This window comes from Natrix helvetica, assembly GCF_964273705.1.
Source record: "Natrix helvetica genome assembly, chromosome: 1".
Taxonomy (NCBI): domain Eukaryota; kingdom Metazoa; phylum Chordata; class Lepidosauria; order Squamata; family Natricidae; genus Natrix; species Natrix helvetica.
In genome coordinates, this window is record NC_138548.1 from 77,069,675 (window position 1) to 77,095,011 (window position 25,337).

The window sequence follows — 25,337 nt, forward strand, 5'->3', positions numbered from 1 at the left end:
GGAGGCTCCAAAAGTCTGAGGGACGGTGAATTGGCCCCCCGTTTAAAAGGTTTGAGGACCCCGATCTAGATACTCAATTGGCAAACTATATTTGAGTTCACCTCTTCTGAATAGCAAACAATGCAATTTAAGTTTTGGTCAATCTTTAAAATAACCAGTTAGGATCAATTTATTCAAATTCTCCACAGCTGAAGCCTTTGAAAGGTATGACAAATGGGGAAAAAACTTCCAGCAATGAGGACGATTAAGTTTGAATGCTTCCAGAAAAGAAATATTAAGATGATAATAGAACTATGAAAATTGTACTAAAGTGGATTGTGGAATATGTTCATGTGCAATATGTGGTATCATAAAAAAAAACCTCCCCCAACATTTGGAAACAATGCACTTATTGTTCAATTATTTATTTAACTAAACTATATATTTAGCTAAAGAAACAAATCATAGATTACCAAAACAGTAATATATGTAGTTAACATCAGAGCAGTTTTTCTTTTCTGCTTGAATGGATGCTACATAATTAGAGAGGGAATTGTAGGCAGTTGATGGAAGGTTTATTTGTATCTCTAATTGTGTATGTATGGAGAAGGGGGAGTGTGCTGTGGGGAGACAGCTGAAAAAAAAAACTATGACAAAAGGAAACTTGTATTTCCTGCCTGCATTTTATTTAATAGTGAGAGCTATTTTGGATCTCTCTCAAGCTTTTTTTCTTTGCTGGCTTTTGCCTTGCATGTAGCAAAAAATGGCTCAGCAACAAAATTAATTGCCAAGTGTCCAGAGGTTCACTACTTGTCCCTACAGGCGCTGCTGCACTCAACAGTCTGACTGTAAATAGTAATATTTTTCCTCATATGTCTTCTTGGATTATAAGAGCAGCCTCACAAATCCTTATGCATTACCTGGAAAAATCAAATTCAGTGTAATCCACTTTAATGTATTAAATACAACCACATTATTAATAGCTAACATCAACATTTAAGCATGGTCACAATCGGCTAACTTCCTAAATCTGACATAGTACAAAATATTTATTTAGTGAAAATTTTACAATGGTGCAGACTTACACAAATTCCCATTATTCAATGAAAGGTACAACTCTTGCAGATGACAATTTCACCATACCAGGAAAATATCCAATTCACATAAATTGTACAACGTATATTTATTGATATGCATCCTATTTGTGTTTTAGCCTGACTGTACACCGCCCCGAGTCCCTTTTGGGAGAGGGGGCGGTCTAGAAATACGAAATAAAGTAAAAGTAAAGTAAAGTAAAGATTATTCCAGAATTGTTTAACGTTCGGCTCACTATCGTTCCTGCAGTCAGTCATATATAATTACATTTTATGGTTATATAAGTACAGAATCTTAATTTTAAATTAGCCAAAAGCAGTTCTGTCACCATTAGCATCCTGATTCCCTCTGAAATGAAAAGTGATTTCCTGAAGGCTTCCCCTTATGCAAGAAAACCTTTCTGGAATGTGAGGGCAGTCATTAAGGAATTTCTCCAAATTACAATGACTTCATGTGGGGTGTCCTTTGGCATCCCTCCTTCTACCACTTAAAGAATGGGAACAATGATAAAGCTTGCACAGAGAGACTCTTCTGAAATTATTGAGGACCCCTATTCAGGTAGGGATTTATAGGTGATAACCAGGCACTTGAATTGGATCACAAAGTAAATTGATAACCAGGGCAGTGGTAGTATCATCAGTGTCAGCCCAATTCCTTATTACCAGTTGGCAGATGAATCACTGTATTTTAAACCAACTAAAGCAGAGGTGTCAAACTTGCGGCCTGCGGGTCAGATGCGTCACACACTGGCCACGCCCACACCCAGTTTAGTGAAGGTGGGAAAAGTCGAGATACGTCACATGATGCTGCCGTGACAACATGAGTTTGACACATCCCTGAACTAAAGTGTCTACCAAGATAGCCCCATTGTGATGGAACATGCAAATGCATCAGCAGAGGGGGAGGATTTACCAACTCAGCACTTTCCAGGAAAAAGACCTGGATCACTGTGCAGTGCAAAGCTGGAGGGTAGAGGGGGGAAAAGGTTCAGGTAACCACACTCTAGAATCTTTCAGGATATATCTAACAGCTTAGAAAGTTATAGCTTTAGTTTGGCAAGATTCCGTCCATTGGTATAAACAAATAAAGATTAAACTTGATTGAATATCATTGTCTTATTTCTGGGCTTGGGCCTGACTTCCACAGAATGTGTTTCAATCATCTAACTGCACAGAGGTGCAAGTAGAAAGAAGCAAACCACTAACTAGATGTTTGGCCTTTGTGGAACAAGGCGAATAGGTTTGTGAGTTGGTTTTATTTTTTCAGTTCCAGAACTGGCCAATGTCTAGGACCTGTCAGGTATAGAGGACGGGGCATCTGTGAATAACCAGCAAGAAAAACAATCAGTTGGTCAGTCTGGAGCACAATGAAAACACGGATTGGTCATCTTAGTCAGCAAATATTTCCAGCTAGGCAGATAAAAAGTGATACATTCATTAGGTTACAACAGAAGTACAAAACCGCAATTTCAATCTGACTGTGTTTAAAGGCAAGAACTGGTTGTCTGAAAATACCTTTATTCCCAAACTTGTGTATATAGAAACAGATATAAAGTGCTTTTGTTACAATAATACAAGAATTCAGAGTACAGAATTACCAGTTCTCTCATATAACTCTAGTTTTATTAATCAGCAGGTCTATAGATATTGAATAATGAGATATTAAATTTTAACGTAAATCATTTTAAACTTTCTTCTAGCATTATTACTTTTGGGGAAATTGTCTCTTCGTAATTGTCTCTTCTACCTTCCTAGAATGGGTTCAGCTCCAATATTTTGCTTATATAATAAGTTACTCTTTTTTATGAATAGATTTCAAAAAGGGCTCTGTCTATTTCTGCTTATTTCAAATATGACAGCATTTAACTTTGTAATTGAGAACTTAAAATCTCTATGCCTAAGTTGCTGAGCCAACTTATGTTAATTAACTTTTACTTAAAATAGTTCTCTTGTTCTGGAAACTAATTCATTCTGGGATTTATCTTCTATGTATCTTCCTCAAAAAATTCGTCTTTCCCCAAAAAATTCAATGTGAGGAACATCTCACCTATGTATGGCCTAGAAGTTAATAATACGTTTGAACCACTGAATTTAGAAGGCAAAGATCAAAATGAACAATGGCAAGCGATCCAAGGTAACATCATAGAAATTGCTGGAAAGTATGTGACATGTCAAAAGCCAAAGAGAACAAACAAGTAGCTATCTGATGGCCCCATCAAAATAGTTACTCAGCAAAGGGCAACCAAACCAAAGGCAATAAGGATGAAGTTAAAAAGCTGAATGCAATTTTCCAACATTTATCCTGAAGCCAGGGAAGACAAAAACAAGCAGTGGGAGGAACAGAGTCGAGAAGAAGATAAAAGGAAGGGACATACTAAGGTTACGCTTGCCATAGTGGCGCAGTGGTTAAAATGCGGTATTGCAAGGTAATTCTGCTGACTGCCAACTGTTAGCAGTTTGATTCTCACTGTTTCAAAGTTGACTCAGCCTTCCATCCTTCCAAGGTTGGTAAAATGAGGAGCCAGATTGTTGGGGACAACATGCTGACTCTGTAAACCGCTTAGAGAGGTCTGTAAAGCATTGCGAAGCAGTATATAAGTCTAAGTGCTATTACAGTATTTTTTGGAATATAAGACTTCCTCTCCCCCCCCCCCAAAAAAAGAGGGTGAAAATCTGTGTGCTTCTTATACACTGAATATAGCATTTTTGGCCTCCCGAAACCCCGCCCCCTTCACATACTGTATATGGACCTGCAGAAGCTTTGGGAGGCTTGTAGAGTGCTCCTGGGGGCTGGGGAAGGCAAAAATGAGCGAAAAACTGGCGGTTTTTTGCTCCCCCCCCCCCCAGTCTCCAGGAGCACTCTACAAGCCTCCTAAAGGGTATGCTTGCCCTTGCACTTTGGAGGGCTGTCAAACTCTCCACCTGCCCCATTTTTCACAAAAAATGAAGCATGAGGGTTTGGGAGGTCTGTAGAGTGCAAAAGCTTTTTTTCTTAAATTAGCTCTTCAAAATCTTGGCGCGTCTTATACTCCGGTGAGTCTTATACTCCGAAAAATACAGTAATTTTGCAACCACAATGGCCATATTATAACATGTCTTTGCATTTATTTTTCCAAAATCTCAAATATTGTGCAGTCAGGTTAATCAAATTTCCAAGGAGGTTTGCCATCTCCCCAGATGCAGCCAATATATTTTCTACTTTTGGGGTTTAGGGTAATTTGCAATATAAATAATCATATTTTTGAGGCTCTCATTATAGGGCTATATTTTTAAAAGGCCATCCACATTAAGTGTAGATGTTGACCTGCTCTTGACCATAAATATTACTTGTCTGTTTAAGCATTCATCTGCTGTTCACCTTGCTGGAAACCCTCCCCCTCCCTCAAAGCTTAATATACAGTTTACTAAATCAATCTGACTAAAAGCCAATTATATGGAACAGACAGGGTGACAAGAAATTCAAAGGAAAAGAATCTTTAAACTGTTTTTGCCTCACTAATAATTACAATGAGGCAAGTTTCCTATAAATTTCCTCTGCCTTATTTTAGTCTTAAAAATATTGAGTTTAGCCAGTTAGTACTGGTGAAATGTTATAGTGCAAAGCTTTGATCTTCTTCACAATTTAGCATAAGTGCAGCTAAAGACAACAAGGCTTCCTGCCTTTTCTGGTAGCAAAACACACACTCTCTCTCTCTCTCTTCCTCCCTCCGTCCCTCCCTCTCTCTCTCTGTTTCGTTTGTATTAACAGCTAAATTAGAAGCTGTTCTAATATAATGTTTTCCTGGACTTACAACCCTGATATTAACCTGCATTAAGAATTATTTTCAAGGAAACTGAACAGAATGTACAACTTTTAAACCACAACTTCACATCAGTTTATTGCTTTTAATACTACATTCCAAAGCAAGGAAAGCCAACTCAGAAATCCATCTGAATTAAGAAAAATTTATCCCCATGTGTGCAAAAGGCCAGACACATATGGTCAGGCCTAGAATGTGTTTTCTCCCTTGTATTGTGATATTGGAACACTACTGGAACTGCACTAATTACTGTTGAAATCTGTTTCTCTTTGCTCTCCACATCTTCCTTTAAATGACAAATTGCTAGATATATTTTCTTATATTTTGCATATAAATTTGTTTCTGCATGCGGCAACACTAAATCTTCCATGTCTCACTGAGCAACATAAATTTTAGGCTCAATTGTCGTCATAAGAAGGACAACCTCTAAATTGTCTTTGTCCTCTCCTGATGCTGATCTTTTGACTATCAAATGCCGACCCTTCTATCTGCCTAGGGAATTTTCTGTTATCATTATTACAGCTGTGTATATTCCTCTTTGTGCAAACAGAGATGAGGCTCTGAATATTCTCTATCATACCATCTGTAACTTACAAACTATTTACTCAGAGAGTGCTTTTCTTGTAGTGGGTGATTTTAATCAAGTTGATTGGAAAGCTACTCTCCCCCATTTCCATCAATATGTGGACTTTTTGCCAAGTCTCTCATCACATTTTTTAAAAAATGGAAAAATTCAGAAAATCTTAGAAGCAATATGCAATGCTTGAATTTGTGCATGCATGTAAATATGTAGAACTTCTATATATGTCCATGGGACTGTGAAAGAAAAGGTTGAAAGCCCCCTCTGGGGCTTTTTTCTGTAAAAATTCAGTTTCTTTTCTGAATGACTTTAAGAAAGCAGCTTCATGCAAATGATATTCCTACACATATTTACTGATTATTAGCCCTCAAACCTATCTGAAAATGGGCAGAAAATAAAAATTCTTTCCTCAGAGGAAAGTCACAGCAGTGAAATCAATTAATTAATCCAATTATTCTTCAGTGAATTTTATATTGCATCTTAAGAACTGTGTTTTTTTTTTAAAAAAATAGATCAATTCCTGCAAATTAAAATTGAGAGACATCTTTGCATAAAAGTACTGTATGCAGCGGACATTAAATGAAGCTGGTAAGGAAGTATTTCCATTCCTTTGGTGGGTAAAGAACTGGTTTTCAAGTTAGCATGCTTCTCTAGTTAATCATAATTTTCAAAAATATAGTGAAGATATCCCACTAATCACAGCCATGTAATCCTTGGCTTCTTGGCCAGTTTCAAAAGCAATGGATAAGAAAAAGCGATAGATAAAAGGACTGAGTCCAGAGGGATACTAATGAGTTTCTCCTGAATCCTCTCTCTTTCTCTCTCGCAAAGGATGTGCCAAAACACCACAGAAACTGAAGCTGTAATGAAAGAGGAGCTAAAATCTGCTAGGGATGAATAGGATGCTGAAATTGTTCATTGTATTCCCAGGCTTCAGTAAGCAAGTTTAACCCTTCTTCAATGGATGGGTTTGATTTGTGTACATACAGTGGTGTGCTGACGTTTCCTGTGCCTTTGGGGAATAGATCAATTGGTATGGCCTCTGCCAAATCACGCAGCTGTGGCTGCTTCTCTTTTTTTTTTTTTTCCTGTTCAGACTTGGTGATGGAATTTAACTCCTTTTAGACTTAACCTTCTAGATTCTAGTTAGAAACCTGAAGGTTCTCTCGCTTCCTGCTCTTGCCTGTAAGCCTTTACCCTCAAGGGAGGAAAGGCATCTTTTGAAATGAAAATGAAGGAGGCTTTATGTTACACAGTTCAATCTTTGTAGTGTTAAGGTATGAAGGAAACTGACTGTCAGCTATTGATTCCTCAATGCCTGAATTTAAAAGATTTCCAAATAAAAACCCAGGAAAGAAAGAACTGTGCTCAGTGTCATTGCCCCCCCCCTCTCCATGATGAAATGTCACACTAGGATAAGGAAGGATCAGTTTGACAGTTTCCAAAGGTGTTCAAGTGAATTGATGCAGGGACGTGCGGTCAGGGGAGGCAGGGGAGGCAGAGCCTCACCTCTCTTCATGAAATAATAGTATATAATAAGAATATATATTTCGTCCCATCCCTTTTACACGGCTCCCGCTAAGTTCTGGTAAGGAGAAGAGCTTTTGGGGAATGAAGAGGAAGGGGAGGAAGGGGGAGGAGGTGCGTGTGCGGGGCGGTGCCAGCTGGGCAACCGGCGGCAGCGCCAAAAACCTTCCTGCCTCCGCTGTACTTTGTGCGCTCCTCGCGACTGCAATTAGACGTCCAGAAGTGGCAGGGGATGTTGGGCTGGAAGCCCAAACCCCATTAGCCACAAAAGCCGCTTCTGGATGTATATTGCAGTTGCAAGGAGCGCGCGAAGTCCAGCAGAGGCAGGAAGGTTCTCGTCGTTCCCCAGTCGCTTTCGAGGACTGCGGAGCGTGAGCCGGCGGAGCACGCTCAGGAAAGCGGGGAATGGGATCACGTGTGCTGGAGGCTGAGGCAGCCTCAGCCTCCAGCACACGTGGTCCCATTCCCCACCTTCCTGATGACATCACCAGCCTCACCAGCCATAAACCTCACCGCACGTCAGTGAATATGGTAGACATGTGATTTTTTTAAAAAAAAATGTTGGAAAACATGGAGTGTCCTGGATAGCCGCCCCCTTGATTCACTCCCAAATATTCAGAGATTTAAAAAAAAACAACACAAAGACAATATTGCACTTATGTCTCTATAGTTAGCAGCTGTGAATCTCTTCATTATTGATCCTGCATTTTATTTACACAGCTTTGCAACCTATACTTCTATATGTGTTTATCTAGCAGTCCCAGTTGCTGATCTGATACTGACATATGTGGTAAATCAATGCAAGGTACATTATTGGCAGTTAGAATTCATGTGTTTCTGTTAAAGAGAGGAATTCTTTGTTCCATGCTTGATTAATATGAACTGCTATATACATGGCTTATATAGCAAGCAAACAACATTCTCTTTAAGTATCTCCTCCACTGGATTTTTAGCTGCTTTGCCAAGTAAAAAGTTCTGAGAAACGTAAAAACATTTCAATTGGTCTAATAAACTTGTTGCCTTTTTATAAATTTTGGATTTGTATTATTACCAGCACGGTTTGCTTCCCTCTATATATTTTAGTGCTCTTGGAGAAGTTATTAGAATCAGAGCATGAGTGATGTAGCTGAAATAACCTTACATTCTTTCATTTGCTATTAAAATTTGTTATGGAATGAAACATGTCAAGAAAAACAGTCGGTTATATAAATCCAATATATTTATATGCTTCTAGAAAACAAAGTTGACATTAACATCCTCACCAAATATTTTTTAATTGAAATTTCACATTTTTAAAGTATTTTACAATTAAGAACCATTTTCCCTTTTCTTTTCTCTTTTAGAATAATTCCAACTGATATTTTTGAAAAGGAGAAAGGGAAAAAGCAGAAGGGAAATTGGTAAAGTTGAGTAAAATGTAAGGCAGGAGTATTTTATTTGCTTTTGTGTCAAAGATTATACTTGATCTTTTGGACACTGACACCAAGGCCACACTCCAAAATGCGGTTCTTTGAAGAAAAAACAGAACTGCATGTGGGCCAGCAGAAAAATATAAAACTTTAATTTTTAAAATTAGTAAACATAAAATTAGATTACACTAATTAAATAAAATACATATACAGTTTGTGCATGTAGTTATTTTGCCATTTTTGTCTCTTCAAAAATTATGATTTGGTGGCAATTGATGTTCTGTGGGGTGCAATAAAGCAGGGGTGTCAAACTCGATTTCATTGAAGACTATATCAGGATTGAGTTTGACCTCAGACAGTGGAGTATGTGTGGCCAGGTAGGAGTGGCCAGCCTGATTCACTGATCAAGGCTCCATTTTTGGCCATGTTGGCCCTCCCGGGCTCCATTTATGGCCACAATTGTCCTCCCAGTTTCCATTTTCAGCGGCAACAGCCTCCTGCAGTCCTCTGCCCGCAAAAATGAAGTTCAGGGGTGGCCGCGCCCATGCTCCGTTTTTGGGCACGATGGCCTCCTGCAGCCCTCTGCCAGTGAAAACAGAGCTCAGGAGGGCTGTGTGCAGCCTCCCCAAGCTCCCTTTTCACTAGCAGCGGCACCGCGGGCCGGTCCTTCGCTGTTTCCAGGGTGGTCCCATGGGCCAGATCTAAGGACCCCGTGGGCCAGATCTGGCCCACGCTCCTTGAGTTTGACACCCCTGCAATAAAGAGTCTTAAATGCTGAATTTGGCCATGGCTGCTTTACAACATTGACCTCCGGGGCTTGGAACCATTTTAAATTGAACTTATTAGGCAAATAAGATATTGTATAATTATAAACTGAGAGCCAATATTGTGTAATGGCTAGGAATCAGGAGACTGTGAGTTACAGTTTTGCCTTGGGCACAAAGCCAGCTGGCTGACCTTGGGCCAAGCACTTTCTCCCAGCCCTAGGAAGGAGATGAGGGTAAAACACTTCTGAAAAACCTTACCAAGAAAACAGCATGGACTGTCCAGGCAGTCTCCAAGAATCAGATACAACTGAACGGATGAAAAAATAATAATTATAAGCTGTTTCTTTCCAAGCAGCATCTAATATTTCTTGTAACCTCTGCTTACTCTTTGGGGGTGTTCATTTCTTTCCTGTATTGGGAGATTATTCTCTTAACCATTAAAGCTATCCAGTCATTGTATTTCTTTGGGAGTGCTCAGATGGCTGATACATATCCAAATATTAAATGATTAAAGGTAAGAGTTAGATCCTGTGGATAAAGTAATGTTTATGCAATCTCCCACTTCTTTCCTGGGTAGTGCCAGAACATATGGGTTAAATTAGCCTGTGGCTTGTCACACTTCCAACAGAGACAATCTGTAGTCAACCTCAAGCATAAAAACTTACTCAGAGAGCAACAGAGTCTCAGGAAATCTCTCTCCAAAAAAGTTAAACTGTATATCAAAAGCAAACCACTTAACTGATATTAGAAAAAGATTCAATGGCTCTTTTTTGAGGTTTTCATTTTATTTCGTCCTAGGTGGGTGGGTTCCTACAGGTTCGGCCCGGTTCGGCCAAACCAGTAGTGGTTTGGCGGCCTGAGTCACTGGAACCAGCAGTGACCCAGTCCTGCCAAGCCCTTGAACCGGTTCTCCTGGCGGCCCTGTAAGGGCCGCCATCTTGTTTTTGGCTTCTGCATAGAACAATTTTTATTGTACTGCGCATGTGCGTGCAGCGCACATCAAGCATACACATGTTGCGTGCCCATGAAGGAACTGGCAGTAGTGGCTGCTAGAACCCTCCCTTGATTTAGTCAACTGTGAGGCTCATGAATTAATTAGGGCATCTTTCGGAAACCTGACACTGTGCTTCATAGCCTATTCTGAATCTGAGTAGTATAAGCACACAGAGATTTTACATATAATCAATTATATATGGCCTAATCAAATTTCACAAGTGAGACTGATTTTTTTTACAGGTCAATTTTAAGGGAACAGATATTTGAAACGAAACTGATTTATCTGAGAAGCCATGTGATACAACAGTTAAAATGCTGGACTGTTACTGGCAATATGCAGTTCTAATTCACCCTCACTGACAGCAGCTGTGAATTCTGCCCATTCAATCTATCTGTTCACAGTGTAGTTATATGCAAAAATAGGAGGAAGGAACACTGTATAAACTGTTTGGGCTCCTGTATGGAAGGTGGGGGTACGAATGATGATTGAATGTATGCATTTATTTAAAATACAGTGGTTCTACACTCTTGCTATGATGACTATATGTTATTATGCAGTTGTCTTAGCAAGAATCCAGTGATGCAGTATTAAATAGTTACACAGAAAGAATGAAATGAAAATTATTCCAGAGGACATATTATTGAAGGACAGGAAGAACTGCTGCCAAGGCAGTGGTCAAATAAGGGAGCTTTAGCCCAGGCCTCTTGTTTAACTGTGTCTGTCACTTCAAAAAGAACTGAGGATAATGTTGAAGAAAGAAATTCAGATGACGATCTTAGAACGTAGAAAAGGTAATGTAAAAAATAATTCCTTTAATTGGGTTAAAAACCAAAAGCCAGATTTTTAAAAAAACATTGATAAGGGATAGTTTCATACATTATATTCAACATGGTAGGGTTGATAAAATATAGTAATATATAATATGTAATATATATTTATATAATATATAAAATATAATATGTAGGTCTAGGTAAAAGAAGATGCTAAGACTCTAGAAAGAGTGCAGAGAAGAGCAACAAAAATGATTAGGGGACTGGAGACTAAAACATATGAAGAACGGTTGCAGCAGGGACGTGCGGTCAGTATATTATATACATTCGTCCGGCTGCGCCCGGGAGCTGCGGAGGCAGAAATGTTGTCAGCGCTCCCGGATGACGAAGGCGCGAAAGCGACAGTCGCGCAAAAGCGACAGGAGCGCGCGAAATCCAGCAGAGGCAGGAAGGTTCTCGTTGTTCCCGTCGCTTTCGTGCCTTCGTCATCCGGGAGCGCCGACAACATTTCTGCCTCCACAGCTCCCGGGCGTGGCCAGACGGATGTAGCCACAGCGACGCCGAGGCGGTCCGGGAGGACGAAAGAGCGAGCGAGGCAGCCTGATCCTCGGTCGCTCGCCCGCCGGACTGCCTCGGCACCATTCTGGCTACCTCCGTCCAGCCGCGCCCGGGAGCTGCGGAGGCAGAAATGTTGTCGGCGCTCCCGGATGACGAAGGCACGAAAGCAACTGGGGAACGACAAGAACTTTCCTGCCTCTGCTGGATTTCGTGCACTCCTCGCAACTGCAATATGCAGTTGCGAGGAGCGCGCAAAGTCCAGCAGAGGCAGGAAGGTTCTCGTTGTTCCCCAGTCGCTTTCGAGGACTGCGGAGCGCGAGCCGGCGGAGCACGCTCAGGAAGGCAGGGAATGGGATCACGTGTGCTGGAGGCTGAGGCAGCCTGAGCCTCCAGCACACGTGGTCCCATTCCCCGCCTTCCTGATGACGTCACCAGCCTCACCAGCCATAAACCTCACCGCACGTCACTGGGTTGCAGGAACGGGGTATGTCTAGTTTAACAGAAAGAAGGACTAGGGGAGACATGATAGCAGTGTTCCAATATCTCAGGGGATACCACAAAGAAGAGGGAGTCAAACTATTCTCCAAAACAGCTGAGGATAGAACAAGAAGCAATAGGTGGAAATTAATCAAGGAGAGAAGCAACTTAGAACTAAGAAGAAATTTCCTGACAGTTAGAACAATTAATCAGTGGAACAGCTTGCCTCCAGAAGTTGTGAATGCCCCAACACTGGAAGTCTTTAAGAAGATGTTGGATAACCATTTGTCTGAAGTAGTGTAGGGTTTCCTGCCTAGGCAGGGGGCTGGATTAGAAGACCTCCAAGGTCCCTTCCAACTCTGTTATTCTATTCTATTCTATTCTCATAAACCAAAATCAAATAAATTGCATTAGTTTGGAATAATGTTCCCGAGGTGAGATCCATATCCCCCCCCCCCCTTTTGGCCTTGTGAAGGACTTGAAGACATGTCTATGTCAACTGGCCTTGGGCCTCAATGGGGATTTGGCATTTTGGAAGTGGCTAATGGATTACATAACATGTGCACTTTGCTCCCTCTCTCTCCCCATCCTGGTCGTTTTTATTTTAACTCAATTTTAAATTTAAGGTCCCAATGTATTGTTTTAATGTTTTGTAATACATTTTAATTGAATGATTGATAAGATGCCTCTGGTGAAATGGGCAGCATATAAGTTTAATAATAGGTAAAGAAAATAATGAGTTATGCTGAATGAACGTACGTCTATGTTTCTTGTCTCAGTTAGCAGCACAGTGAAAATATTTTGAACCAACTACATTTTCCAGTTATCCTTCAAAAACAGACCTGTAAACAATGAATTCCAATAATAGAACTTGGAGAAATGAAATAATTATATATAGTTATTTTTAATACAAGAGCGGCTGAAACTGAATGTATCAATCATCATGGCACTGGAGTCTTTTAGAACTCAAATCTTTTAGGCAAGGAACAGCCCCAGGCTTTAGGATCACACAGCCCCTTCCAGAGCAAATTTCCTGTTGCCTCTCCAGTTATATGAACCCACCAGCAGCTCTTATAATTTGTTGGAAGCAAATTTAAATTTCATAATGCTGACTGCATTCTCTTCCAAACAATGAAGTCAACACATCATTGCTTCAGCTAAATCTAATATAAAGGAGACATGGTATCATCTCTCAATTTGTGACATTATATTTATTTTTATTAAATTTAGAGGTTGTCTGACTCTGTACATTAAAGGAAAAAGATTGTGCACTTCGGTAAGAAATAAACACAGCACACGAAACAAAAACTGAGAGAGGCTCAACAACTAATTTACACCCAGGTCTGAGAGGAAAGCCAACTTTTCAAAGACTTTCAGAACATCTTCTGAAGCCATATGGATCTTGGGGTGCTGTTGTAGAGGACAAGCAGTGCAAGAGAGGTATGCTTCTTAGGTCCCCATGCAGAGCATTGTTTACTTGAAGGGTTTGCGTTCTAAAAATGGTTGATCTACGACTTAAGGAAAGTTCAGACGGCTTCGAACAGAAAATATAAAATAAATGGATTTGTTAATACAGTTAAGCCTAATTTTAGCCCTCAGACTAACTGAGTGGGGAAGGTGTCCATTATCCCTGAAAATCAGAGAGGCCCTCATCCTCAAAGCAGGCTTCCCCAAGCTACCAGAGGGGCTTCCTTTGAAGCACTATTGGCAGTTACAAAGTAGTATCCCATAATTCTAGTACTGCAAGGCCAATTTGGAAAATCTGACCAGAGGTTCCTCCTTGAAGCGACCAAATTAGACCTGGGTTGGTGTAAAAGATAAATCACTCTGGCACTGTTATAGGTTAAAAAAAAAAGGTGTTGCATTCCTCAATTTGGGAAAAATCTTCAAACTTTACTCATGTCCATTTCATTAGCCAAAAGGGAAATAGTAAAACATATGAAGATTATGAATTTAACTTGGATATAGTATAAAGGAGCAACTGTTCTAGTCAAAGTAAAATAACTCTATTAAAATGCTATTTTTGGCAGGAGCAGAGGAATTAAAATGAAGAGTTGCTTCGAAATGAGGTGGGCAGCAAATACATCTAATAAATAAAATAAATAAAACAAAATTCAGGAGAATAATCAAACAAATGGATTTTTAGTTTTCTTGGTAAGAAAACACAAGACAGAATGCATGCCTTAGAAAATAGGCAGAGTGATACCGACTTAAGAACAATCAAAGTCAAAGAAATTAAAATGAATTTCTGAATAAAATATATAGATATTTTTGGTATATATTTATTTGGCTTTTATACAATGATCAGAAGGTTTTTCACCAATCAAATACCTAAATTCATTGTTCTGTTTTATATTTCCACTCCCAGGAGGTCTTACTGGCACAAATTACTAGATCACATTAATATAAGATCTTCAACCATTGTATGTAAAAGCCTTTTGGAGACAACTCATGGCAGTCCTTACTCCAACACTTGACTAAAAACAGATGAGCACAATGCATTAGGTTCAGGAATTCGTTCTTGAGAGCACAACAAAGGGATCACTCCCTCTAATAAGTGCTGGGGAGACATTTTTATTCTAGAGAAATTTCTAGCTGTGTGAGTCATATTTTGGTGGAGAGCAGAGAGAAAAGTGAAAATAGATTCCTCCCTCTACTTCTTAATGCAAAAATCAAAATAGCATTAAGACCCACTGTTTATGATGTAAATAAAGGCATATTGATGTACAGCATATATTTTGCAGACAGTACAGATATACCATCTTATCACAGAAAGGAAAAGGAACTTTTATTCTGTTCCTAAACATTGTTTTTATTTAACAGTTCAACAATACTATCATATAATTAAAGTGAGAAAGAACAAAATAATTCTGGAGGAGTAGTCACTGATAAATAAAAGGGAAAATATCACCAACACTGAAGATAGGAAAGGAATGCAAATTACTGCTTTTGCTCATTCGATTCAGGAACTGAATGGATATTTTTGTTTGAGATTTCCAATGTAATTTCAGGGCCTCTTTTCCTGATCAGGCACCTTAATATTTCAGAACTTATTGTACTTTTCTCATGTTTATACTTTGGATGAAACATACACATATTGTTAGTCAATCACATACCGGTAGCATAGAGACATCTACTCAATTAGCAAAGTCTTTGCAATACATTTTCCCAATTCCCATAATTCTCAGCCAGGGTGTGATTGTATTCCAAAGCCTGAGGCTGGCAAACTGTGTTCTATATCATAGAAATGAAACATGAGGATAAAGTCAAACAAAAGGCAAAAGAGTTAAGAGACTTTCCAGACATTTAGAATGCTTTTCTTTAAATGATTTATTTTTGTTGTTTATTTACTTTCCATTCTTGTTCAGACTGGTAAAGACAAGGGAGGAGATTCAAAGTTTTTCTTTGCCACTTTTACTTTCCGGATACAGACAAAGCTGGTTTTCCCACATAGTTTAAGATTTAAACTGACAAACTTTAAGATCATAAGAACTTGAAGTCCAGCCAAAACAGCTTTTTAGTTTTGTTTTCACTTTGGGTATTGTTTAAAGCATAAGTGCATCTTTTTCAATACTTTTTGTTTCTTTTGAAACTCAGATCTATTTTTGTTTGCATCCTGGAAATTTGGAGGAAATATGCAAAACCCCAAGGAATATATTTAAGTGTGAATAGACCCTTAGCTGCTTACACAGCAAAGCTCAAGGACATCCTGGTCTAGCCAGCAAGGAAAAGATTCAGTTCCTAACCTTGTGTGACAAAATTCTGCAGCACCAATCTATACAATTTACCACTTTATTTATATTTACTTCTTTCCGAGCCTACAAGACATACCCACACAGAGCAAATAAATCCTCTTTTCACCCTCTCCCTGCCACTGTATTTAAGAGGAACCCAAGAAATGAATGATAACAATGAAGTGGGAAGAACACTGCACAAGGTAGTCCACCTCTTACAACCATAACTGAACCTGCAATTTTGGTCAGAAGTTGTTAAGTGGCTTATCCTGTGATCATGACTGATTTTATAACCTTTTTTTGCAGCAATTATCAACTGGAGGTAGTGATTATGTAAGCAACTGTAATGTAATGAATGTAATGTAAGTGGATATGTGTTACACGAATCCATTGTTCATTATGGAATGGTTTTTTTTTTTGCTAGAAACTGAAAATAAATGCTGGTTTCCAGAAAAATCATGGTGATGTGACTGTGGGGATTCTGCAAATGGCTATAAAGGTGGGCTGGCTGTCGAGAATGCAAAATATGGTTACGTGACTACAGAAGGAGGCAGTTGCAGGAACTTTGACTCTGGGTAGCAAGTAGCTTTTGGGGGGACTCTCATAACTTCAAACATTTGCTAAGCAACCGGTTATAACTCAAGGACTACTATAAGATGGCAGAGAGCTCTCTTCGCTGCTTCACATATATAACACACATAAAGAAGTGGGATCACAAATCACAAGCCACAAAGGCCTGCTGAAAAATCCCAGTCTTACAGAAACACCTCAGGTTGGGGCCCTGTAGACATTACAGAGAATATCATTCCCGAAAATGGGAATTATCATAGAAAAGGTTTGGCAGAGGGCTATACTTGCCCCACTAGCCACCTGTTGCCACTCATCTTTTCAAAAGCATCATTCCAGATCAAGGAGAATAACTGGTAGATATTTTCCACAGGCTAGTAAAGTCTGATGAGACTGAAGAAAAACCATGCTATGGGGAAGTCCTAATTAATCCCTTTCCTTAATATGCCCTGTACACAACAAGTAAGATGACGAATCTGTAGAAAGCCACCTGCTCCTTGAGCAGCAGCTGTGAGTCCAGGAAGACCCCCAAATTGCTCACCAACTCAGTCCAGGGAAATACAACCACGTAATTCCATGGGTAAAAAATTATAAATTATCAACCTCCAGAACCCCCAAACCACTCCTTTTTGACATAGCTTAAGCAAAGTTGGTTTCTCCCCATCCAGTTATTTTTCTGTACTGTAGTTTAAACAGGTTTCTTATGTTTTTCCAATAAAGATTGTTTCTTAATCATGTTTATTTTGTGTGTAAGTGTGTTTTTCAAGAATTCATTAATGTGTTTTGTTAATATGGATAATGAAACAGGAAAGAATTGATAAGGCAAGAAGAACTATAATTTTCTTCTTGGATTGTTAAATTTAAAATTTTTAAATAGCAATTCTAATAGGAGAGCTAAAGCACATTTTTTTCATCATTGCAAGCAGCATTAAAATCTGGCCGGAGAAGCTAACATATATCAATGTCAACTGTGCATCAGAGTTTTCATCTAGTAGGACAGCCTGAACAACCTCATGTTATTTTCTGAGTTTATATAATTGCTAATTATAGTCACCCATCTATTCATGTATTCACCCAACTCAAATACAGAAATTCTGAATGGCTTACAATACCAAACAAACACACCCCAGAAACAAATGATCAACTTGATTAAAATAAAAGCAACCCCTGCCTTAATATCTTATCAGGAACTTGCCATTATTTCCTTCCTCCAGACAATGACTCCTCTCCATCTGAGATCATTTGTTCTCAAGCTAAGCACTCTGCTACTTAGATAACCTGGGTTTTGTGTTAATTGCCAAGAGTTGTGTCTGAACTTTACTTTGTGATTAGCTTGTCTAGTTAGTGACATTGTGGTCTAGCCCTGAAACTCAGTTGGCATCCTGGGCACCTAATCTGAAGGCCTTTCACTCTACAGTGGTTACCTTGGTACTCAGCTGCTTTGAAACGTATCAAATTTGGTACTCAACGCATTTTGACATAAAATTTTTGTCCCAGTACTCATTGTTTGATACTCAACGTACAAGCTAGAACTATTCAGTGTCAGCTGCCTTGTGACTCACTACATTATTCCTTATGGGAAAAACTTGTTTGGTACTCATTGTTTTTGGTACTCATTGCGTCTTCTGGAACCAATTAATGATGAGTACCAAGGTAGCACTAAAAATGTATACCAGCAATGCTGATGCTATTTAAATTTTGTTAAGAGATTTTGGTGAGAAATGACGTGAGAGAGAAATATATCCTGTGAATATGATATGAGAACAAAGAGAATTAGAAGAAAAAAATGTGGGCAGACATTAGGAGAGTTCATACTGCAGTCACCATAAACCTCTGTAGGAGTTTGGCAGCGAACAGACTCACTTAGTCAGATAGGTTACAAACTACTTCTTCAAAACTTCAAATGGAACACACCTGATTTGTCACAGTTGGGATCACTGGTAAGTAAAATAATACTTTCAATTCCTGAAAATTACATTTTCCATCTCTACAAGTTAATATAATAAATCAAGTGTGCTATACAATCTCTCTCAATAGAATAATCCCTAAATTAAAATCAGATTACATTTACATTTGAGCTACTCAGAACTAACTCTCGTATAAGATTTCACAAAGATTGCCATTATGACCGAAATGTTTTAAAAAATTCTGCTCAATGTTGGTTCTACAATTAAAAATAGGACATCTTAAAATTAAAACTTTCACTCCACATTCCAGAAATTTATCACATCTTTTTCCTTTCCTGATATAAACATATTTCTTTTTTCAGTACAATGGGGATGGTTGAACTAAGCTATTCTTATGTGTATCCCATCAATAGAATCAAATTTGACTAATGAATAAAAAAGAGCTTTTGTTGAACAAAATATATATAAAAAAACAGAAGTAGAACTGCAAAGCAATTTCCTAGACTTGAAGGGGAAGCAGGTCTGTATCTACACATTTAGTCTCACTAAATCAGACTCAATGGGAACAAACAGAGACATGAACATGGAGCACAATTATATTTTTATGGGTTTAATCAAAGATCAGTTTTATTCAGAACTGGATACTCTTGCAGTGTTCAAATGACACTGTTTAGTTCCAAATAAGAGGATATGGTCAGCAATGTACCAAAAAAAAAAGAAGAACCAAACACACCACCAGGCTTTTCATTTGTCCCTTCATATAAATCACCATACTTACAAAATTAGAATTCTAAAAGCCAGAATTCTGCAGCATTAGTGAATTCCTGTAAGACTCACTGCTGCTTCTTATCTTTTCCCTTGTTCGCATTTGAAACATGGTTCCAAATCTAACTCAAGCCTTTGACCAGCCATCCTTGTTTCCAAATTGTTGAGCAGCATTTCTCAAGATTGAAAGGTCCAATAAAAGAGGGACTGAATAATTGGATTCTTTTCACCACCCGAGTACTTCAGGTTTACAAAGGCATAGAACTCTCTCACTGCAGTGCTCTTGGTCCTTTTGGCAATCTGCTAAAATGATATAAGAGGTGGAGTTTTCCCTTCTCACTAAACATTTTTTTTGTGCTTGTACCTAGACCATGAGATCCAAAGAGACCAGGCAATACAGCAGCAATTTACATCAACAAAGGGGATTTTGATGCACTCCCTGAATGGGGCTGCATTACCATGTTAATAGCTTTTTCACTCTCAGCCTGGGACTATGGAAACTTTTTGCAAATGAAGAACAGTTCCGCTTTCTATTTTAACTGTAACAATAGCAGAGGAGCCTCTCAAACTGCATCAAATAGCAGTCAGTGAAATCCCTAACTACTCATCCTGTCTTGGTGGTTTATTAACCACCAAGCCAAAGAACAAAAAGAGGAGAACAACCTGCAGCCTGACTTCACCCCATCTCTTAATCCCCTAGAGATGGCAGGGGGAATTGCCTGCAAAACTGTTAAATCAATCTTTTTTTACCTCCCACCATTTTTTTGAGCCTCCTTCCAACTTTCCACCATAAAAGAAATTTCAGGTAAGTTTTCTAACATCAAATTCTTTATGGCCTCCTGATTAGCAGAATGATGATGGGATTCGTCTCCCCCCTCCACTTCATTTTTCAGACAGTTGTTCTTCACCAGTTCCCACACTCGTCTACTTGTTCCTTTGTCATATGCTTTGAATGTACTCTTCTCCTGACACTGACTGACTCTCACCATAGAGAATCAATGAAAATGTTGCTCCTGCAGTCAGCCGGTGGAACAGAATCCATTCATTACCACAAAAATGCTCCACTGCCACCAGCATAGAGAACAGTTTCTATCTAACTCCTCTCAACACATTTTTCAATTTCAAAATGACTCTCATTTTCATAAAGCTTCCTACTTTCTTAAGATAGCTGGAAAATAAAAACCACCCCTGTGTATTTATTATTTGCATACTTTCTTTTTCTTACCTCTATATGTGGTAAAATCAGCAGCAGATTTGCGGCTCACAAACCTATTCTATAGAGTTGATTGTTGCCAATATTTAACTGTATTCTGATTTTTTTTGTCTTTTATACTGCACTCAGGTATAAGACTATAAAAAAGACACAGCAATATCACAGATTGATATAGTGGTTAAAGCATTAGGCTGTGGGAGACTGTGAATTTTAGTCCCGCTTGAGCCATGAAACTAGCTGGGTGACATTGGAGTTTTGGCGCTAGGAAGCTGGCAATGGTAAACTACTTTTGAAAACTGTAGGGATTATCCACGTAGTTGCCAAACCAACATAAAGAATGTACATCAAAAGATAATAAACAATTTGATACTGATAAATACATTGTATTCCCATGTGCTCTAATCACACCACAAATATGCCCTGGCAAATTTCTTTGTTTTGCCAGGCCCTTATGATGTTGTCTTCATCTCATCCTCAGCCCATGAGTGAGACAGGTTTATCATATTTTTTTTCTCTGTTGGGCAGCCTCGGATAGGTAAAATGTGTTAAGCTTTGTCACATAGTATTTTAGAGAATTTTCAGGTGGTTGGCAGCTGGGAGACAGAGGTTTGACAGAGATTAGCCATGGGAATAGTCAATTTCACATAGGTGTACTTTTCTGTCAACTCAAGGATGCGTAACTTGATAGTGCTAAAGGCCTAAAGTGTCCTTGCTTGATTTCTAATAGAAAGCATTAACACCAGTCTCTATAAAATATTCTGCTTTTCTCAATGTCTGTATGAGTTAGCATCTTAATAGAGGAATCTCACATTTGTTTAAATATATGATCTATTTAATCAGCTCTTCTTATAAATAAGATGGTTTCAGCTGAATAGCCAGGGAAATTCTGAGTTCAGTTACAGGATCTCTTATTTTGGATATCACATCCCACTTGTAAAATGTGGAACCCAAAGCTCATTTGACATAAAGCTGAAGTGTAAATAATATCTGAACAACCCACTCATAATTCAACAGTACTGTGATTTCGTTAAAGTTTTGAAAGCAGAAAATATATTTCACAGTAACTCATTCATGTAGAAAACAAACAACAGGAAAACATTTCAGAGATAAAGCAAAAGTTCAGAAATGTATGTGCACACATGAGGTGTTTTACGATTATAATTTCAATCAAATATATCACACATTTAGATGGTATACCTAGATTATTACACAATCAACTTTTTTCCCTGAACACTGAAACACTAAGACACCTCTCCAAGATCAACTCTTACATATGATCCACTATTATTGTAAAAGCAACAGATTGTTAATCGTATCTGATACAACCATACACCCATCTTTATTTATTCAAGAACATTTATGTGGCTACTCAACTCTCTCACTCACTACTGCCCCAATTAAATTTATTTTTGTTTCAGGAACATCCATAGGTACAAGAATTCAGAAAAGATCAATATAAAATGCCCAATATTGACTTGCCTAATGTGAAACATTTACCAAATTCAGTTAAAAAGGACTAGATTCAACTAAGATTTATGTTCTTCAGTCTGAAACTTTCCAGGGTTGAACCAATTCCCATTTTCTCCGGAAAATAGTTTTGTTGAATTCAGGGAGCTCAAATTAAACATGTGGAGAGTACCAGGCTGAGAAAAGCAGCTTTAAGCACTTACTTCCCTCAGCACATTAACTACAGTAAGAAAAAGCTCATTTTATCGTAGTCTTACCTTGGAGAACCAAACCAGAATTTTCAATAATGTATAGGAAAGATGTCAATGGAGCAATAGGGGTCTTAGCAACCAGGATCTGCAAAAACAAAATGAAACCGCATATGGTATAGTGATTATTAAGGTGTCCAGTGGTCAGCTGGGTAAACAGTACTTCTAATATAGTTTCTCATACTGGCTCTACAAAGAGATTGTTCCACCATTCATGAAAACTTACTTTAGGTTCTATTTATTGATTTAAACTTTCCAAAGTTCAACATTGTCTTAATATAATCTTTTATTTATTTTGCTGAAATACACAATAGGGGATGCGTTTAATCAACCCTGCATGAAGATGAAAACCAAGAAAGAATATGGTACAATGAGATCCTACACAGGAGTTCTCAGAAGTAAGAATCTAGAATCACTCCTAGTCATTTGTAGTCAAACATCCATGTTTTAGCACAGTGTTTCTCAAACTTGGCGACTTTAAGTCCTGTGGACTTCAACTCCCAGAATTCCCCAGCCAGCTATGCTGGCTGGGGGATTCTGGGAGTTGAAGTCCACAGGACTTAAAGTCGCCAAGTTTGAGAAACACTGTTTTAGCATAAAAGCAACACAAACAAAGCAGCCCCTATCTTATAAACTCTCTATAAATTCTAGAGAGATGTTGATAATTTATGAGATTCTAAAGAGATTCTATTGCTGCCATTTCTGCTAAATGTGTATGCATTCCAAATGTGAAGCAGATTTCCTCACTCATTTCTGCCTCAGGGGAAAAAAGGAAAGACACTGAAAAACAATTTCCTAGTCTGTGGTTTTCACAGTGGCATTTCCAACTTTGTAACCCTAAGGGCACCACTTAACAAGGTTGCTGATCCAAAGCACACTCTTGGTTCTTTCAGAACTCTGTTTCAATTAATAGTGATGTCATACCCATTTTGTAAAGACAAAGAAAATACACCAGGCCATAGTACTGTCTTCATTTTTATGTATGCAATGGAGCTAAATCTACATGGAAGGAAATATGAAGTAAGGTACCCCCAAGGCTCTGTCTTAGGCCATCGTAATCTTCAACTTATTCACAAATGATTTAGATAATAGAAGGGGAACTTATCAAATTTGCAGGCAACACTATGTGGGGCAGAATAGTCAACACTTTAGAACACAGTGCCAAAATCCAGATTGATTTTGACAGACTTGACCACTGGGCACTATCCAACAAAACACAATTCAGTGGTGAAAAAAGTATGGTTTACACTTAGGCAAGAAAAAACATATGCAAAGGTAGATGATATTGGCTCAACAGCAGTAACTGTGAGAGGGATCTAGAAGTTCTAGTGGACAACCACTTAAGTATAAACCCAGCAGTGTGCCACAGCTGCCACACACACAAAAAAGCCAATGCAGTCCTAGGCTGCATTAACAGAGGAATAGTATCAAGATCACATGAAGCATTAGTAGCATTATATACTGCCTTGATAAGACCATTTTGAATTCTGTGTCTAGTAATGGTCAACCCAATCCAAAAAAGATGTGCAGACATGTGAAAGAGTACAGAGAAGAATTATAAAGATTATTAGGGGTCTGGAAGCTACAACATATGATGAACGGTTGCAGGAACTGTGTATGTCTAACAAAGGAACTGGGTATATCTAACAAAGAGGACTTTAATTCCTCTCTAAGTTTCAACAGAAAGAAAACAATTCAGTTTGCAGTGCTGAGCTGTTCTCAGAGATAATTGGCTGGAATTTATAATGATATTGGGGACAGGTTTGATGAATGTTCCTTTTATTTTAAGTGATGAATGTATACTTTCTTTAATAAATGTTCATAGCATAATTAAAAAATAAAATATGGCAGACAGTCCACCTGAAGACTAATGTGGAGAGGAAAGATAAATGACTGACTTTAACATTGGGGGGTAGGAAGAATTACAACTATTGAATATGGTGTTAAGACAGGAGAGCTTGGGCTACTTCCAGGATTGAAAAAGTATGCCAGATTTTACTTGAAGCTACATCTGTAGAGTTGTCCTCACAAACAACCTCTTTCAATTTATATCTAACATCTGCTAGCCCACACAACAAAGCAAGAACTAGTTTAGGAACCAATGTCAGTGGTTTGCTTTGAGTAATGTAATGCCAGCAAAGCCCTGGACAGGAGGCAAATGCAATGACATGCTTGCTGGTGTAAACCTGCAATGTAAGCGTTTTCCCTTCCTTAGGGCAAGTTACCATACTTCCTTCAAAGAAAGAGGCAACTCTGTCATCAGGATCAAGACAATCCTTGAAAAATATGTCTATAATGCAGAAATCTTTACTGAAAAGTGAGGGTCTTACTAAGGCTGTTATGTTCATATAGTTTCAATAGTTAAGTGTCATCAAGTTGGGTCCAACTCTTGCTGACTCTATAGACAAATGGCCTTCACCTCAACCCATCCCAGAGATAATCCACAGAACTTCCAGGGGCGTTCCAACAATATCCTTGATCTTGTCTATATCTGTGTCTTTCCCTTTTAGTTCCTGCAACTTTGTCAAGCATAATTGCTTTTTTAGTCTAACATTATTATATTTACTACAGGAATTAAACAGATATGCCAATAATATGTATCCTTATCATACTCCTTACCCTTCCTGGCCCATGCCACCTTGTGCTTCCCTGACCTGTGCTATCCCTGGCAACCCTTCCCTGACCTATGCAACATACAACACTTGTTGAGTATGTCCATGTGCCAACCTTCCCAACCTGTGAACTGTTCCTGATCTGCACTTCTTGCACTCTCAAGGAAGGAACAGAGATTTCTGGTCTCCCTGCCAGTTTCCCACAAGGAAACTCAATGGGAAAGCCAACCAGAAGTCAGGAATCACTCCTGTTCCTTTTTTGCGCACGCACAATCATTCTGTTTCTGTTTAGGTAAGACAATTTCTCTGAAACAATGACTCAGTGGGGCACAGCTTGTCTTCTATGCTACTAAAACTCTCCTGTATGTCTGCAGCCTTCAACTGGGCAAAATGATGACAATATGGCAACAATTTTTGAATCAATGTACCTCAATGGGTCTGAAATCCAGGACCCTTTACTCACATGAGATTGAAATTTAGCAAAGGTGTGGCTGTATCAGCCATTTCCAAACTCTCTGCCAGCTTCTCACAAGGAAAGTCAATGGGGAAGCCAGAAGGAAGTTGGAAGTTGCTCTTGCTTCCACTGCTTTTTTGCCTGCCTGTGATCATTCTCTTTCTCTATTTTGGCAATATTCTGGAACAATGACCCAATGGATAATAGGTTGCCTAATTTATATTATGTTTTTATTGTATGTCTTCCTGAAACACCTAATAACTTTAATTTGCTAAATTTAATCTATATATTTGAAATCTACATGGACTGTTTCACAATATGTACCTGGAAATGCCCTAGCTAAATGTAATGTATTTTTTCTAACTTCTGTTTCCTATTATGTAGTCAATTTGATTCTAATGTTATCCATATG

The 25,337-nt window shown here is 38.6% G+C and overlaps 1 protein-coding gene across 5 annotated transcripts in view; it reads right to left on the reverse strand.

Annotated features, from left to right (window-relative positions):
- Positions 1–25,337, reverse strand: part of RAD51B (RAD51 paralog B) — a 363,878-nt gene that overhangs the window by 151,878 nt on the left and 186,663 nt on the right. For 4 of the 5 annotated variants that reach the window (XM_081937734.1, XM_081937737.1, XM_081937736.1 and 1 more), the window contains exon 10: positions 21,869–21,947. In XM_081937734.1, coding sequence (XP_081793860.1) covers positions 21,869–21,947 — 79 coding nt within the window. Of the gene's footprint in view, positions 1–14,581; positions 15,193–21,868; positions 21,948–25,337 lie in introns of those variants that run through there. The other variant, XM_081937735.1, reaches the window with a different exon arrangement.